Source organism: Hylobates moloch, unplaced genomic scaffold (assembly GCF_009828535.3).
Source record: "Hylobates moloch isolate HMO894 unplaced genomic scaffold, HMol_V3 SCAFFOLD_859, whole genome shotgun sequence".
Lineage (NCBI taxonomy): Eukaryota > Metazoa > Chordata > Mammalia > Primates > Hylobatidae > Hylobates > Hylobates moloch.
The window spans coordinates 1-15,425 of NW_026653134.1; the positions used below are offsets into that span (position 1 = coordinate 1).

Below are 15,425 nucleotides of genomic sequence, written 5' to 3' on the forward strand. Positions count from 1 at the left end.
TCTTCTTCTTCTTCTTCTTTTTCTCTTCTTCTTCCCCTTCTTCTTTCTTCTCCTTCTTCTCCTTATTTTTCTTCTTCTCCCCCCCCCACTTTGCACCTGTCCATGTGATTTCTGCAGTAATGTGCACTGTTATCTGAGATAAGGTTGCTGAAAGAACTAAGCATATTGTACCACTGCAGTCCAGCCTAGGCAACAGAGTGAGACGCTGTCTCAAGAAAAAAAAAATGGCTTGCCTCCTCCTCCTTCTTCTCCTTCCTTCTTCCTTCCTCTTTCTTCTTTCCTCCTCCTCCTCCCCCACCCCCGCCCGGAACTGTCCATGTGATTTCTGCAGTAATGTGCACCGTTCTCTGAAACAAGATTGCTGAAAAATACAAGCATATGTGCAATTCTTTATTTTTGTGAAGCTTTAGGAAGAGAAAAGTAAAAGCGAAAGATAGTTGTGATATGAATTTAAGTCTGCATTTTCTCACAGAAGTACAAAATGGGTGAAAATACATTTAAAAATACATGCCTCACTCAAAATACGAGGTGGAATTATGAAAAATTTAATTTGACAGAAAGACCAATTTAAAATTTATAACTATTTCAGGTGAGAGAAAGTAGCACTAAAAATCCTATTTTCCCTGTTTAAATACATAACTATTATTGTATCTTCAGGCTTTAAAAAGTGTTAACTCTAACTTAAGCAACAACTTTATGGGGATTTCTAACAATGAGTACATCATCTTAGAATTTCTCCAAGAATCATTTGGGAGAAACATAATCTAATCTTGCTCTATAAACAACTGAATTAATCAATGAAATTATTAGGACTGTAGTCTTGCAATATCATTGTCCTTCTCTTTTCAGTTTTTACATATTCTCTTTAAAATTCAAAATCCCCTAAAAAAATATGAGAAATAACATTGAACATAATAGTTCAAAAATAAAAACTGAGCAGCTGTTTGAAAGACACTTCAGGCTTTCCTTTACGACAATGCTACACTAACCATGTAATAGACACATGGTATAAATCACTGTCAGAAAAAAAAAAAAAAATTGCGTAGCACATGACAGTTTATCCAGTAACAGCAAGTATTCTCATTTGAACTTCAAAAGGTTTTTAAACTTGTGTTTCATAAATCAGGAAAATGTGGTTTATATTTCCTGTATTTGCCTAGTTCAGCACTTATCACACTTAGTATTCCTCGTTTATCTCTGCGCCTGTAACAACTGCAGTCTCAGAAAAGCAAGGACCATGTTTTTCTGAGCTTCTTGCAGACTGACAGGCTTATTTTGGCATTTAGAAACTATCTGCTGAATGTTTGTGACATTTTCGTGCAAGTTAGGTTCCAGGCCACTTGATACTAATTTTCTATTTAGTATTTGGGTTTGGAGAGCTATTTTTCCTTTACAGTTTTTATTTTTTTTAATTATACTTTAAGTCCTAGGGTACATGTTCACAACGTACAGGTTTGTTACATAGGGATACATGTGTCATGTTGGTTTGCTGCACACATCAACTCATCATTTACATTAGCTATTTCTCATAACGCTATCCCTCCCCAGCCCCGCACTCCACTGACCGCCCCATGTGTGGTGTTCCCCGCCCTGTGTCCACGTGTTCTCATTGTTCGACTCCTACTTATGAGTGAGAACACGTGGTGTTTGGTTTTCTGTCCTTGTGGTAGTGTGCTTAGTATGATGGCTTTCAGCTTCATCCATGACCCTGCAACCACAAAGAGATACCATCTCATGTCTGCGAGAATGGCAATCATTAAAAAGTCAGGAAACAACAGATGTTGGAGAGAATGTGGAGGAATGGGAATGCTTTTAAGTTTTTCTTTTAAGTATATTTTAAGGATATACTTATCCAGACGTGGAGTGTACAGTGCAGGTCATGGTCAGTGGGACCTCCAAAGGAGGCACCCCTTTCAAATTGGAGGCTCTGCAGGAGAGGGCAGCCGGGGCACGGAGCTCGAAGGTGCCCTTCAGGGAGGAGAAGGTGCTGGTGGTGGGCAACATGGTGGCGCGGTACAGGTGGTGGTTGAGGAGAAGGCCAACATGGAGCCTGGTGGCGGGCCAGCAGACACAGCCTGGCCCTGGCCCCAGCAAACCGCAGCCAGCGACAGACTCACTGGAGTCCTTCATTCGGAGCACAGTTCCATGAATACTCAGGCCACCTGGCCTGCCCACGGCTGAGACGGAAGCTTTGGCAGAGGTGCCTCCCGGGCCTGGATGGCACAGGGGCCATCAGCCGGGGCATCTCCAGCTTCTGGGCCAGAGCCACATCTTTGCAGCTGCCCACTGGGAATGACTGGCAGCAGGGGGTGGGCATCTGGCTTCTGGGGGTGGGGAGCAGGGGAGCCAAGCAAGGGGCAACGGGGCCAAGCAGGAGGCAGGGGATGGGGGATAGCGAGGGGTGCTGAGGCCAGGGTCCTGCAGATAGGAGGGCAGCTTGCTTGCAGGTGCCCTGAGAGCACGTGGTAGGGACTGGGAGCCAAGCTCAGCACTCACAAGGCAGAATAGCGGCCCCGTGGACCCTTCACGCGCAGCAGAAACTTGAAGGGCATGTTTCCATGAGAAAGTCCTCGGAGGAAGGGGAGTCTGCATGCCCAAGCCAGCCATAGAAACCACCCTGGCTGCCCACGTCTGTGTCCAGCAGCCTTACCCCAGAAACACAAGGTGCTTAAGGCTGGGGTTCACAGTGCCCGGGGCTGCTGTCCTCTGCAGGGCAGGCACCAGCTCCCCAGATAGGCTTTCTTCTTTCTGCCTGCACGGCACCCCAAAGAGCTGTAGGCCCTGAGCCTATACAACCTCCGTTGCACAAACACCTCCATTACACACACGGGAGCCCCACGGGGGACAGACAGGCACAGCCCTGCCGTCCCTTCTATCCACAGCAGCTCCCTCAAGTGGACACGCCCACCCCTCAGCTAGACCAGGAGAAGAGGGGACTGCACACCTGAACACCCTCAGAAGAGCGTGTCCAGCATCCAGCATACAATGGCCATGTGCAGCTCAGCAACTCGCAAGAAACAGCCGCCTCACGCAACAGCACCCCACATCCAATCCCCTGCCTACTTGTGCGGCCCATTCGTTGTCGGCAGAGGCTCTGTGGGCCTCCCTCCACCCTCGCACAAGACCAAGGCATCCACTACCGTGCTCCCAACACTGGACAGAGACAGGACCACCAATGCAGGGTGCCAGGCCAAAGGTTTTGGGATAGCCCTGCCAAACACTCTCCCAGCTCTTGCAAAGTTGTAGGGTGTTTCCTGGCACGCCCACCCAATCATCTGGAGGTTCCTTGAACAGAGGCAGATTGTGCAGCACACCTACCTGTGGGCGGGGTTTCGAAACCATGAGGACGTCCTGCTAAGTAAGCTACAGGATGGATTTGAAGTTCAGGCTGGGGAGCCCGGGTCTGGGGGACGGGTCCAAGGTCCTGTTCAGGTTGAGGTCCTCCTGGGGCACGGGGGTGTGTAAGCGGGAGAGCTGGGAAGGGGAAACACATGCTCCACCCTAGCCAGCAGGCCCTCAGCCCAGATAGATGAAATGGATCCTCTGAGTCTCTCCTCTACTTCTTGGCATGGCAGGTGGAGGAACTCAGCCATCCGGGGCGCCGGCAGCAGGATGAAGTGTTCCTTTCCTCACAACCTTTATTTCCACCATAAAGTGATCATTAAGGAATATCGTGTTGGCATCCTTGGTAAGGAGTGCCTCCTGGCATGGTAGAGGGGGTGGAGTGTGGGACCCTAGGCCTGGCATGAGCCTTTCCGACTCTTGTTCCAGGATACAGGGCGTCTGGCTCTAGTGTGGTCCAGTGGTTCTAGAGTCATGAGGAGAAGCCCCAGCTTCAGGCAGGACACAGCCTAACTGAGCTTCCTCAGCTAGTTGGCTGTGACCAACCAGTCAGGGTCAGCCAGGATTGCTGAGGTGGGGGCCACTGTGGGGCGTCATGGGAAAGGACCTTGCTGGTCTTCCCTTGGCATCTCGGGAACTGGCTTTGAACCATGACCGGACCTGTCACAGACCCCTTTCCCCACTCCCCCAGATCATCAGTCAGGGCTTCTGTCTCAATCCCCTGCAGCACTACATAAGGATTAGGCCCTCAGAGAGGGAACAGAGAGGAGGCCAGGTGAGCAGCCCACAGCTGGGGGCTCCAAGGCCTGTGGGTCCTGGAGCTGTGACATACATGGAGAACTCAAGGCTCAGGGAGGAGCCTGCAGTGAGAAATCCCAGGCCACCCCTGGACTGGGGGAGAAAGGCCCATATTTCAGAATTGGGGAACCTGAAGTGCCTCAGAGGCAGAAGTGGCAAAGGTCAATGTGTGAGAAGCAAGGCTCAACAGATAGCTGTCTCATCATCCTTCTCTTCTATGCCTTGAGGCCTGCTGCTACCTGGGGTTCAGTTTGGGCTCAACCAGACCGCACGCGAGGCGTGCCTAGGTCTACGTACTTCTAGAAGGGCTATCCCAGTCATGTCATGTTCTGTTTCAATGACCCCAGGCTCCCCTGACATGCTTTCTCCCCTCTGCCATCCTCACTCATGCTTCCCTGGCTCCCAAGACATTGCCTATGACATTAAAAAATAGACATGAAGTTTTTAAAATGCCTTAATAATATAGATGTAGATAAAGCATTTTACTGTAAGAGGTGCTTTTCCTCTTTACTTGTATCAAAGTCTTTTTCACGATGGGGAAAAGAATGCAACATACGTTGGTAAGTTAAAAAGTATAAAACTAAAAAGAAATCCTAATGCAGATGATCAGTTCAATGGCAGGGGATCTTCTGTGTGTGTCCAGGGAGGGAACGTGGCGGAGCGGGAAGGCTCACCTGAGTATTGGGGTAGACACCCACTTTCTCTGGTAACATCGTGGGTATGGGCACTTTCCAGTTTGCGTGTGCAGCCTGTGTCTCTAAGCTGATGCACGCATGTGCACACCTGTGCCTGTGTGCCTTTGTGTACCTTGGTTTTGGGGGGGCTGACACTCCCGCCCACAGGTGTGCCTCAAACTTAGCTCTTAAGCTGGCAAGCAGGGCACCGCCGGGTTTGTCAATCTAACTTCAAGACACGTGAAGCCTGCATGCTAGGGAGAAGTAAAGAGTCCTCATGCTTCTCACAAATGGCAGAGGGAGGAGGAAAAGGGTGGCTGGCACGAGCTACCTAGAGGAGATGTCATGAACCTGAAATGACACCCAGAGGGAAATAAAACCTAGCAGCTGCCTGTGTCTTCCTGTGTGTTCGGTCAGGGCATTCAGGTAAGAATCAGTGAAACCTGCAGGGCTTTGGGATTCGCTATTCAGGAATCCCTGTGCACCAGAGTGTCCGGCCCATGAGAGAGTACAGCATGTGGGTCCCACAGGGCCTGAGTCTCCAGGGAGGCTGGCATTCTCCCCAAGAGGGCATGGGTCGGTAGGTGGAAGAGAAACCTGGGCTGGGGGGACACTTACCACTTAGCCAGGTGGGAGCTCAGGAGAGGGCCTGGTGAGCAGCGGCCTGACCGGCCGGTGACACCCCGTTCCAGTGCTGCACGTGCGCACACGAGCTTTGCCCCCCCGCATCCTCTCCAGGATGCCTCACGTGGGCAGATAGGAAGCAAGGCACACAAGATCCTAAGCTTATGGTCATGAGTGGACCCAGACTGGGGGTTCCCTAGGATCACCGGTCCCAGGAGAACCAGGCATGCAGGGTCTCTTCAGGACAGGGGTAAAACGCATAAGCCCAGCTCTCCACCCAGTGGGTGTCTTGCCCTGATGATGTCAGCCATGGCAGATACAGCTCTTCCACCTAGACTGCAGATCCACAGGCTTACAACCTCCCCCCCGGCCTTCTCTGGGACAGGACCCCGGACTCTGGAACAGCCAGTGCCCCACGACTGCTCCTTCCCAGCCGCCAAGCTCCTGGGAGGCTCAGTGGGGACTCTCCTCCTAGCACATGGCCACCCACAGTCACTGTCAACAACCCAGGGCCCTTCTACATTCCGCGATCCTGCCGTCTTAGCCAGCAGTGGGATAACGGGAAGGGAAAGAGCTGGAACAGTCAGAGCGGGGGCCACAAGCCTCACCCTCCCGCAGGGCAAGGGAATGGGGGGATCCTTCCCAGCCCAGGGAGCTGCTTTCCGAACACACCTGGAAGCCCAGCACCAGCTGAGGGATTCACTCTGCCACAGCTGGGTGTGGGGGATTGCAGTGTGTGCCGGGGACCTTGATCCTGGTTGCGGTACCAGGTGTACCTCTCTTCCAGATCACAATATGCTGACACCCTCCTTAACTTGAATGGACTCCTCGTCCTCACCACATGGTGTTAGCTGCAAGTGCTACTCCTGGTGCCCCAGCTGCTGTTTCAAGGCGCAGAGACTGACCAGCAGACCCCTGAGTCCTTGTCCTCTTATCCAAGTAACATCCACAGAAATAGCAAAGCAGTGGCACATTAGACCTATTGACATTTTTAAGGCTGATCTCTTTATAAGCATTTCATCCATATATTTCTGACTTTATCTCACGTATTTTATTTATTTATAACTCTCATTTCAAAAATCAATTTTTGCTCAAGAGTTATTTCAACATATAGCCCAATGTTCCGAGCTATGATACGTAGGTTTCAAGTGGAAAAGTCTGTATCTGCTATTATTTTGGGAAAAAACCATCCAGCACTTGTAAAAATAAGTAATTATTAGGCATGGCCACTGTAGTGGTCTAAAACACACTTTGAAATTTTTCTCAAACCCATTTGAAAATATTACTGATGGGACTGAACACAATACTTGCTTCCGACGAACAGAAAACACTGAAAGCATTTTCTGCATACTGGGCCACCTCTGGCCTAGTTTAGAAAAGGTGACACAGCTCTGCCTGAGTCTCCTGCTCTCATGGGGACAAACCCCTTAGGAGCCCCCGACCAGTGCATCACGAAGCCTAACACCCTGACAACACTATGCAGAAGGGACATCCAATGGAGAGACTCATAGAAATAGAAAAAGATGTCTGAGGATCTCAGCAGTCCAGCCCCTGCTATTTGAGTCACGCTAGCCATGGCACCTCATGGCATGAGAAGACACCTGCCAATGTGCCCATCCTTGGCCATCACTGGATTGCATCCTCCTGAGTGCCCCTGAACCACAATCATTTGGCTGAGAGACTGTGGGAGATTGCAGAGACTGACAGTAAATTATAATTAGTGTTCTAAGCCACCAAGTTTTAGATAATTCTGAAAAGCACTTTAGACTCCTAGAAAAACTGAGTTGCCTACTGATTTAATGGCAGAGACCTGTAAAGGCCAACATCATGAATGCTAATACCCAGGAAAAGTCAAATCATCAAGACTCTTCTAAGCACAACGGATCTTTAATGCCCCTTTGCTATGGCTGGAGAATAACCTAACATGTATCGGATAGAGTTCTTGGAAAGCCTCTGTTCTCATCTCTCGGCTGGGTATGAGTCAACTCTGGTCTGCTTTAATTCCAGGCAACTGCAGCAGCACACCTTTCATTTTAGGTCGTGGCCTACACTGATTTTTTGGTCACTGACTGTGTCTTTGTCTGTGTGTGTATGTTTTGTGTGTTACCATATTTTATCTGAGGAGGCTAAATAGTAGTACTGTAGTTGTTTTGTAAACATAAAGCAGTCCAGGAAGATAATATTGCTTTATCAACTGAGCTTTAAAACGGATATGAAATTAGACATGGCAAGATGCCACATCTACTATCATACCAAAGCTAGCCAAGCTTGGTAGCCCATGGATGTTATCCCGGCTACTTGGAAGGCTGATGCAGGAGAATCCGTTGAACCCTGGTGATGGAGTTTGCAGTGAGCTGACATCATCCCACTGTGCTCTAGCCTGGGCACCACAGCGAGACTCTGTCTCAGAAATAAACAGAGAATAAAATAATAAAATAGGAGAGATCACTGAAGAGAGAAATGTGTCAAACTGGGTGGGCATTGTGGCTCATGCCTGGATCCCAGCATTTTGAGAGGCTGAGGTGGGTGGACCACTACAGGACAGAAGTTCAAGACCAGCCTGAGCAAATGCTGTGAAACCTGGTCTCTTCTGAAAATACAAAAAAAAAAAAAAAAAATTGCCACTATTGGTGTGGTATGATCGCAGTCACAGCTGCTTAGGAGGGTGTGACTGGACAATTGCTTGAATCCGGGGTAGGGAGGGAGCAGTGACCTGAGATCATGCCACTGCACTCCAGCCTCGGTGACAGAACAGGATTCTGTCTTATAAAAAAAAAAAAAAAACAATGAGAGAAAAAGATATAGAGAAAAAAAGAATGAAAGACCCGAAGGAAGAAAGGGAGGGAGGGAGGGAGGGAGGCAGGGAGGGAGGAAGGGAATGAAAATTTGTACATAAAAGTTGTAGATACTTTTGGCATACATGCGATATTTTGATATAAGTAATGTGTACCGGTAAGGGAGGGATCAAAGAGGGGATGGGGATGTGTTAAATCATAGTTGCTTAGAAGGAATAAGATCTAGTGTTCAGTGGCACAGGATGACTACACCTAATAATGACTTATTGTACATCTCAAAATAATTAAAAGAGCAAAGGTGGAATGTCGCTCATACCAAGGAAAGATATGCCAGACTCAGTGGCTCACGGCTATAATCACAACACTTTGGGAAGCCAGGGAAGGAGGATCATTTAAGCCTGAGAGTTTGAGACCAGCCCGAACAATATATCCAAACAATATATCCATATCCCTACCACACACACACAAACACACAAGCTGGGCATGGTGGTTAGCGTGTGTCTGTAATTCCAGCTACTTGCGAGGCTGAAAGGGAAGGCTTGCACATTTGAACCCAGGGGTTCAAGGCTGCAGTGAGCTACGATGGTGCCACTGCAGTCTAGGCTGGACAACAGAGTGAGACCCTGTCTCTAGAAAGGAAAAAGGAATTGCTAAGTGCTTGACAGGAAGGATATCCTATTTATTATTTACATATTTGTTGATTTATATAATTATTTCTGTGTTGGCATCACACTCTGTCACCCAGGCTACAGTGCATGGTGCAATATCAGCTCACAGCAGCCTCAGGCTCCCAGGTTCAAACAATTCTCCTGCCTGAGCCTCCCAATTAACTGTAACATACTACAGGCATGCGCCACCATGCCCGGCTAACTTTTGTATTTTTGGTAGAGATGGGGTTTCATGGTGTTGGCCAGCCTGGTCTTCAACTCCTGTCCTAAAGTCGTGTGCAAGCCTCGGCCTCCCCAAGCATCAGAATTGAAGACCTGAGCCATCACATCTGGACAGTAAGATACACAAGACTAGGGACATTTATCTTTTCACTTCGTCCTCACAATGCTACAGGTGAATGAAAACACAACTTCGTAACCTGAATAACTCACTTGAAAATCAAAGTTGGTGACTTCTCCCTTTAAAATTATTTGTACCCTTACCCTATAAAAATTGATGATCCCGTCAGAATTTTTCAAGAAAATACTTTCTCCTTGCAGACTAGTCTGTTAATTGTAAGAATTATGGACTGTAAAACTTCTGGAACTTGATGTATTTCACTTGTTTCGTTTGTATCATCAGGAAAATTAATTGATTTAGTACTTATTTAGATCCAAATATTTTTATCATTCAATGATTTCTTAAAACTTCAAGCAATCCCGTCGGAAACTTTATGCTGTTGTTTATGTTTTATACGCTTCACTTTCCCCAAAGTATGAGGTTGAAAGTGTTTCCATTCATATCATCAATTAAATCTCATAGGCTGAGAGTGGTGGCTCATGCCTGTAATCTTAGCACTTCGGCAGTCCAAGGAGGGTGGATCGGGATTTTAAGAACAGCCTGGCAAACAAGGTGAAATGCTGTCTGCACTAAAAATACATAAAATTAGCCCAGCTGTGCTGCACACATATCTAATGCCACTCAGTCAGGACGCTGAGGCAGGAGAATAGCTTGGACCCAGAAGGCAGAGGTTGCAATAAGCCAAGACAGAGCCACTGCACCCCAGCTTGGGCGACAAAGCTACACTCCATCTCAAAAAAAAAAAAAAAAAAAAAAAAAAAAAAAAAAACTGATAATATCCCAACCATTCTAGATTATTCCTATTTGTAAGGACGTATTGCTAAACCATTACTTACAACATCCATTGTAAAAATGTTCAAGAAAAAATTAATGTGAGTGCCTCTCAAGACAAAACACTTACTTTCCACTATTTAAACTACGAACATTTATCATCCATTGTGCTATGCATCTGAGAAACTTGGCTGGTTCACTTCTGATTTAGGTAAAAAAAAAAAAAAAAAAGGTTTCATTATCATCATCCTCCTTCAGTCACAGAATGCTTCACGCAGAGTGTTCTGGATGTCTTAAACTTTAGTATCAATGACATCTAATTATTTCCTTTGACCTGTACTATTCCTCTAAAAAATAAACATTTTATGCTGAGGCAGACAGTTTTGTAGTCTTTCTGAAGACTTCTCAAACATTTTAACCTTGTTAGTTTTTAAAGAGAGACAGCCTAATTAGAAAACTGGAGCGGCCTGAAAGGGGGACATAACAGACGCTTAATTTTGTATCTATGTTCAAAGAAACAAAAGGAAAATGTACAACGAACTACACAATTTACTCCCCTATTGAATTTGCTTTAAGCATTTGCGGCTAACCAGTAACACCAGGCACTTCGCATTACATGTAAAATTTTATTGTGAAAATTGTAAGGTAGATATTACATCTAAACACTTTTCAAATAGCATCAACAAGTATGAAATCACTTTGAAAAAAATTCATTTTCCTTTGAATACCTCGAAACATTCATGGAGGAAGTTAGTATCTACCTCTCTCCACAAAACCAATATGTTTCTCTTAGTAATACGCAGGTAACGATGCAGAAATAACATTTCAATTTCTGATTTGCAAACAAGGTTTGGCATGCAGTAACTATTATTTGGAACACGTGCTTTAATATCTACTTAGGTCTCCTTTTGCAGATCCACTTTCCCCACCATCTACTGTACATGCCACATAACTTGAGCTACCATATGCTTCACGAGGAGCAGGAAGGCAGATTCCTTTGGCGTTTTCCGCAAACATGCTCACGATCACCATAATAAAAATCACCACAGCTCCTTGAGTAACTCTCCCGACTTCTGCCACATCTATCTCCTTTATTACCATATGCATGGCAGGTGCTTCCACCATAAGACATCCGAGGCCCTCGTGCAGGTGGTGCACCATGAGAGGCCCCTGCAGGGTTGATAAAATAGTATGTTGGACTACATTTAAACATTTTTACTGCTATCATTAAAGCATGAATTAAAGTACTATTTGGAAATATCTGCTTTCCTCCTCTGCCTTTGTTGACAGGATATTAATCAAGCCTTCAATGGTCAGAACGTTTTATTTAAAAGAAGTGTAAGAGTATTATTTTGAAGCTTAACAACCTTAACTCTAAAGTAAATGTTGAGTCACATTTTCTTAACGTGAACTGAAGTTCTCACCTTCATATCATTCCCTATGCTTTATACTGTTATGAATACTCAATACTTAAACATGTTGCATATGTCCTTTATAATTTTCCTTAGAATTTCATTAAAATAACAATCTGGTCTATTAAATAAAATTCTGTAATTTACGAGTCCATCCTGGACCCTTACCATATCTCTGAAATGCATCTCTATAAGAACTTCCACTTAGATGTTCAGAATGATCTCTACCACGGGCCTCACTGTAGCCACCGCGATTACTAAATTGAAAAAAAAAAAAAAAGTTTTTAATGCCAGAACCAACAATTTAAGAAATCTATTTCATAAATCCAGATAACATTATACTACCTATATCCTCTGGAGGAATATTCATCCCAACTAGCATGACCATAATCACGGTGTGCATAGTCTTTAGGTGGTGGAGCATAATCCGTGGTTTCTCGGCAACTACCATGATTTCTGTGTGCACAAGTTTAAGCAACAAATTTTAAATTTTCAACTTCTAGTGTCCAAAACATAACTAAATTACAACTTAAACACAATTAAATTGCCAAACATCTACATAAATATTGCCCCAAATAAAATGCCCAAAAAGCCCAAATGCCCAAAATGCCCAAATGCCCAAGAGGCACATGAAAAAGATACTCATAATCAGTGGTTCAGAAAATGCATTTCAAATCCAAAAGGAGCTTCCACACTTCACACACACACACACACACACACACACACACACACACACACACACGAAGGGCAATAGATTTTAAAAGCAGGAAACAGCAAGTGTTTGAGAGGATGTAGATCAACTGGAACCCTGATACAATGTTAGCTGGAATGAACAATTTAAGAAATTTATTTGACAAATCCAGAAAAAGTTACAGTACCTATATCCTCTGGAGGCATGCTCATCCCGAGTAGAATGACCATAATCACGGTATGCATCGCCTCTAGATGGTGGAGCATAATCCCTAGTTTCTCGGGAACTTGGATGATTTCTGTGCGCGTAAGTTTAAGCAACAAATTTTAAATTTTCAACTTCTAGTATCCAATATATGACTAACTTACAACTTAAAGAAAATTAAAAGGCCAAACATCTAAACAGATATTTCTCCAAATAAAATAGGCAAATGAATGCTCAAAAAGCACATGGGACGGACATTCATATTCAGTGATTCAGAAAGTGCATTTCTTTTATTTTTGTTATACTTTAAGTTCTAGGGTACATGTGCGTGATGAGTTAATGGGTGCAGAAAATGCATTTCAAATCCAAAATAAGATAACATATTTCACACACAAACTGGAATGGCAATAAATTTTAAAAGGCAGGAAATAACAAGTGATTGAGAGGATGTAGGTAAATTGGAACGCTGATGCAATGCTGGTTGGAATGGAAAATGATGCAGCTACCATGGAGAAATGTGGTGGTTCCTCAAGAAAACAAACATAATTAACACAGGACCAAGCAATTCCACTCATATACACCCAGAATTGAATAAGTGTACTCAAACACATATTGGTGCATAGAAATACTGGGGTGGAAACATCCCAGATAAAATAATGGCTTAACAGCTTGTGGAAGAAGTGAAGTGCTATGACGTAAATGAACCTTCAGAACATCACGCAAAAGGAAAGGAGACAAACACAAAAAGTCATGTCGTGTTTGATCACGTTAACATTAAATACCCACAACAGGTAAGTTCAGAGGCAGAACACAGATTGGTGTTTGCTAGCAGCTGAGGAAAGGGAGAAAACGGAAGGGACTGCCTAACTGGTAGCTGGAGTTTCAATCTGGAGTGATGAAAATGTTTTGGAACTTGATGGAGGTAGTTGTTGCATGACACAGAATGTATTAACCACCACTTAACTGTTTACCTTATAATATTTAATTTTGTTATGTGAATTTCATCACCACAGCAAAAAAAAAAAAAAATCAACTGTGTTTTTTAATTTTTCCTTTACCTATCCTTAGTTGCATAACCATCATCTCTCGGTGACATAGGACCATTTCTCCAGGAAGAGATTGTTACTCTGCGTGGAGGAACTCCATAATTCTCTCTTCTTCGTGATATGGGACCTTTAACATTAAAATGATGGAACATTATGTAAAGAACACCCAATCTGAAACACTATTTTCCCTTCTCTCAAATAACTTTTTAAAATTATTTCTTCTGTGACTCCGTTCTTTGTTTCCTAAATTACTAGACAGTCATGATACTGTGAATGTTTCTTATGGCTTTGGATAATCCAAAGGCTCCCACAAGGCCAGTTCTTCCAATGAAGCTGAAGCCAAACATTAATTCTTAGGTAGAAGTTCATTTGTAGTGGTTAATACCTCCCTTCACCGACACTCTACATACGAAATGTAAAATTGAAAACGGCAGTTTTTAATTTCCTCCATATTAGGATGGAGGACTAAGTAAGAACTTTAATTTGTTCTGCTTAAACCTCCTTGCTAAGAACTTGTCTTTATTGTCTTGTTTTCTTCTGCTCAGTCTGCAGTCTTACAATTCTCCTTCTCAAACATATTACTTCTATTCAATGCTACTGCTCACCTCGTGTTGCTTAGTTCTCAATGCTCTCCTCAAATAATTTCAAATCTTACACTAAGGATCTTGCGTTAATGCTTAAACGTCGCGGTACAATCTCAATTATTGACTTCCATACACCTGTATTTCACAACTCTGCATTTCTGTGATATCCACTTAATTTAAGAATTTTGGACTCCTACATGTCTACCTTTCAAACCTTGAAATTTATTTTTAAATAATATTTCAGCCCAATGACTCCTTGTCTACTAAATGCTCTTGTGGTTCTTTTGAATCTTCATATGAGCAGTGAGTATGCCTTGCACATACACATTACTGAGGTCTCAGAAGCTGCATGGCCAGGCTCAGCGGCTCACACTGTGAGTGAGTGTGGAAGGCTGAGGCAGCTGGACCGCTTGAGCCCCGGGCTTTAACAACAGTTTTGACAACGTAGTCAGATCCTCTCTCTACAAAAACATAGGAAAAAAATGTAGCCAGGTGTGGTGGTGCATGCCTGTAGTTGCAGAAACTCGGGAGGCTGAAACAGGAGAATTTCTTGAGCCCAGGAATTTGAGGCTGTAGTAAGCCATCATCTCATCAGTGCACTCACGCCTGGTAAGAGCAAGACTCCAACCCAACAAAGTAACTGAACAAGCAATTTTTAGAATGGGACACCAAGGGACCACTTCCAGGGGATCTAGGAAATGGAAGAATTAATTACATGAAGAAGTCTACCATCAAAGAATACTGCTAGGAAGTTTTAGAAAAATTAAGGGGAATTTTCTAGCAAACACAGGATTAAAAGGAATGTTGGCCTCACTCTAATCACTTCTTTGATCTGCAATCGGAAGCTCAAGTATTCCTTCAACATAAATCTGAAATGTACCTAGTGAGATAGAAACTATAATAAAAGCTATCAATCAGTAGTTATGCTCATGTATGTGTCACTTCTCTTTTGCTCAATGAACTTAAAGCTAACCATTCAGGTAAAAGAGCTCATTTTTTACTCATACAAAAACTATGGTCTTTCTGTCAGGTAGCATTTACCTTGGTTTCCCATCCAACTATTACTTCTTGCCACAGCACAAGGAGCAGACTTTTTAGGAGGAGGACCTCCACTTCTTGAAGAGGGACCTCTTTTCACTGCAATGAGTCCCCTGGCATAACTCATCTTGAGATCAGGAGTGTATCCACCATCATCTGTATTTCAAACAAAATCTTTTTAGTTAACTAACATCATTGTTTCTTAAATGGCTGAGTTTTAGTCGTTTACAAATATTTTCTACATTTTATAACAAATTCACATTTGTCTAAGCTAATAAAATTAGCATTCCTACATGATATTACTACACTTCAAGCAATAAACGTCCATTTAGAAAATCTAGAAACATACTCAAGTATCATAATATGTTGGTATGAGACAGAGATGTGGGAAAACAGGGGGCAGAAATCTATCCGCAAAATATATAAATATAATATGCA

At 44.1% G+C, this 15,425-nt stretch overlaps 1 protein-coding gene across 1 annotated transcript; it reads right to left on the reverse strand.

Moving 5' to 3' along the window:
• Positions 1–10,899: 10,899 nt before the first annotated feature.
• On the reverse strand, positions 10,900–15,122 carry LOC116464506 (RNA-binding motif protein, Y chromosome, family 1 member F/J-like). Its single transcript, XM_058435098.1, has 6 exons — positions 14,991–15,122; positions 13,378–13,492; positions 12,303–12,413; positions 11,770–11,880; positions 11,593–11,681; positions 10,900–11,182 (listed from the first exon to the last, which is right to left on the reverse strand). Exons 1-6 carry the CDS (start codon positions 15,112–15,114, stop codon positions 10,983–10,985), a joined length of 750 nt encoding a protein of 249 aa, XP_058291081.1. The 5' UTR covers positions 15,115–15,122; the 3' UTR covers positions 10,900–10,982.
• Between the last annotated feature and the right edge of the window lie 303 nt (positions 15,123–15,425).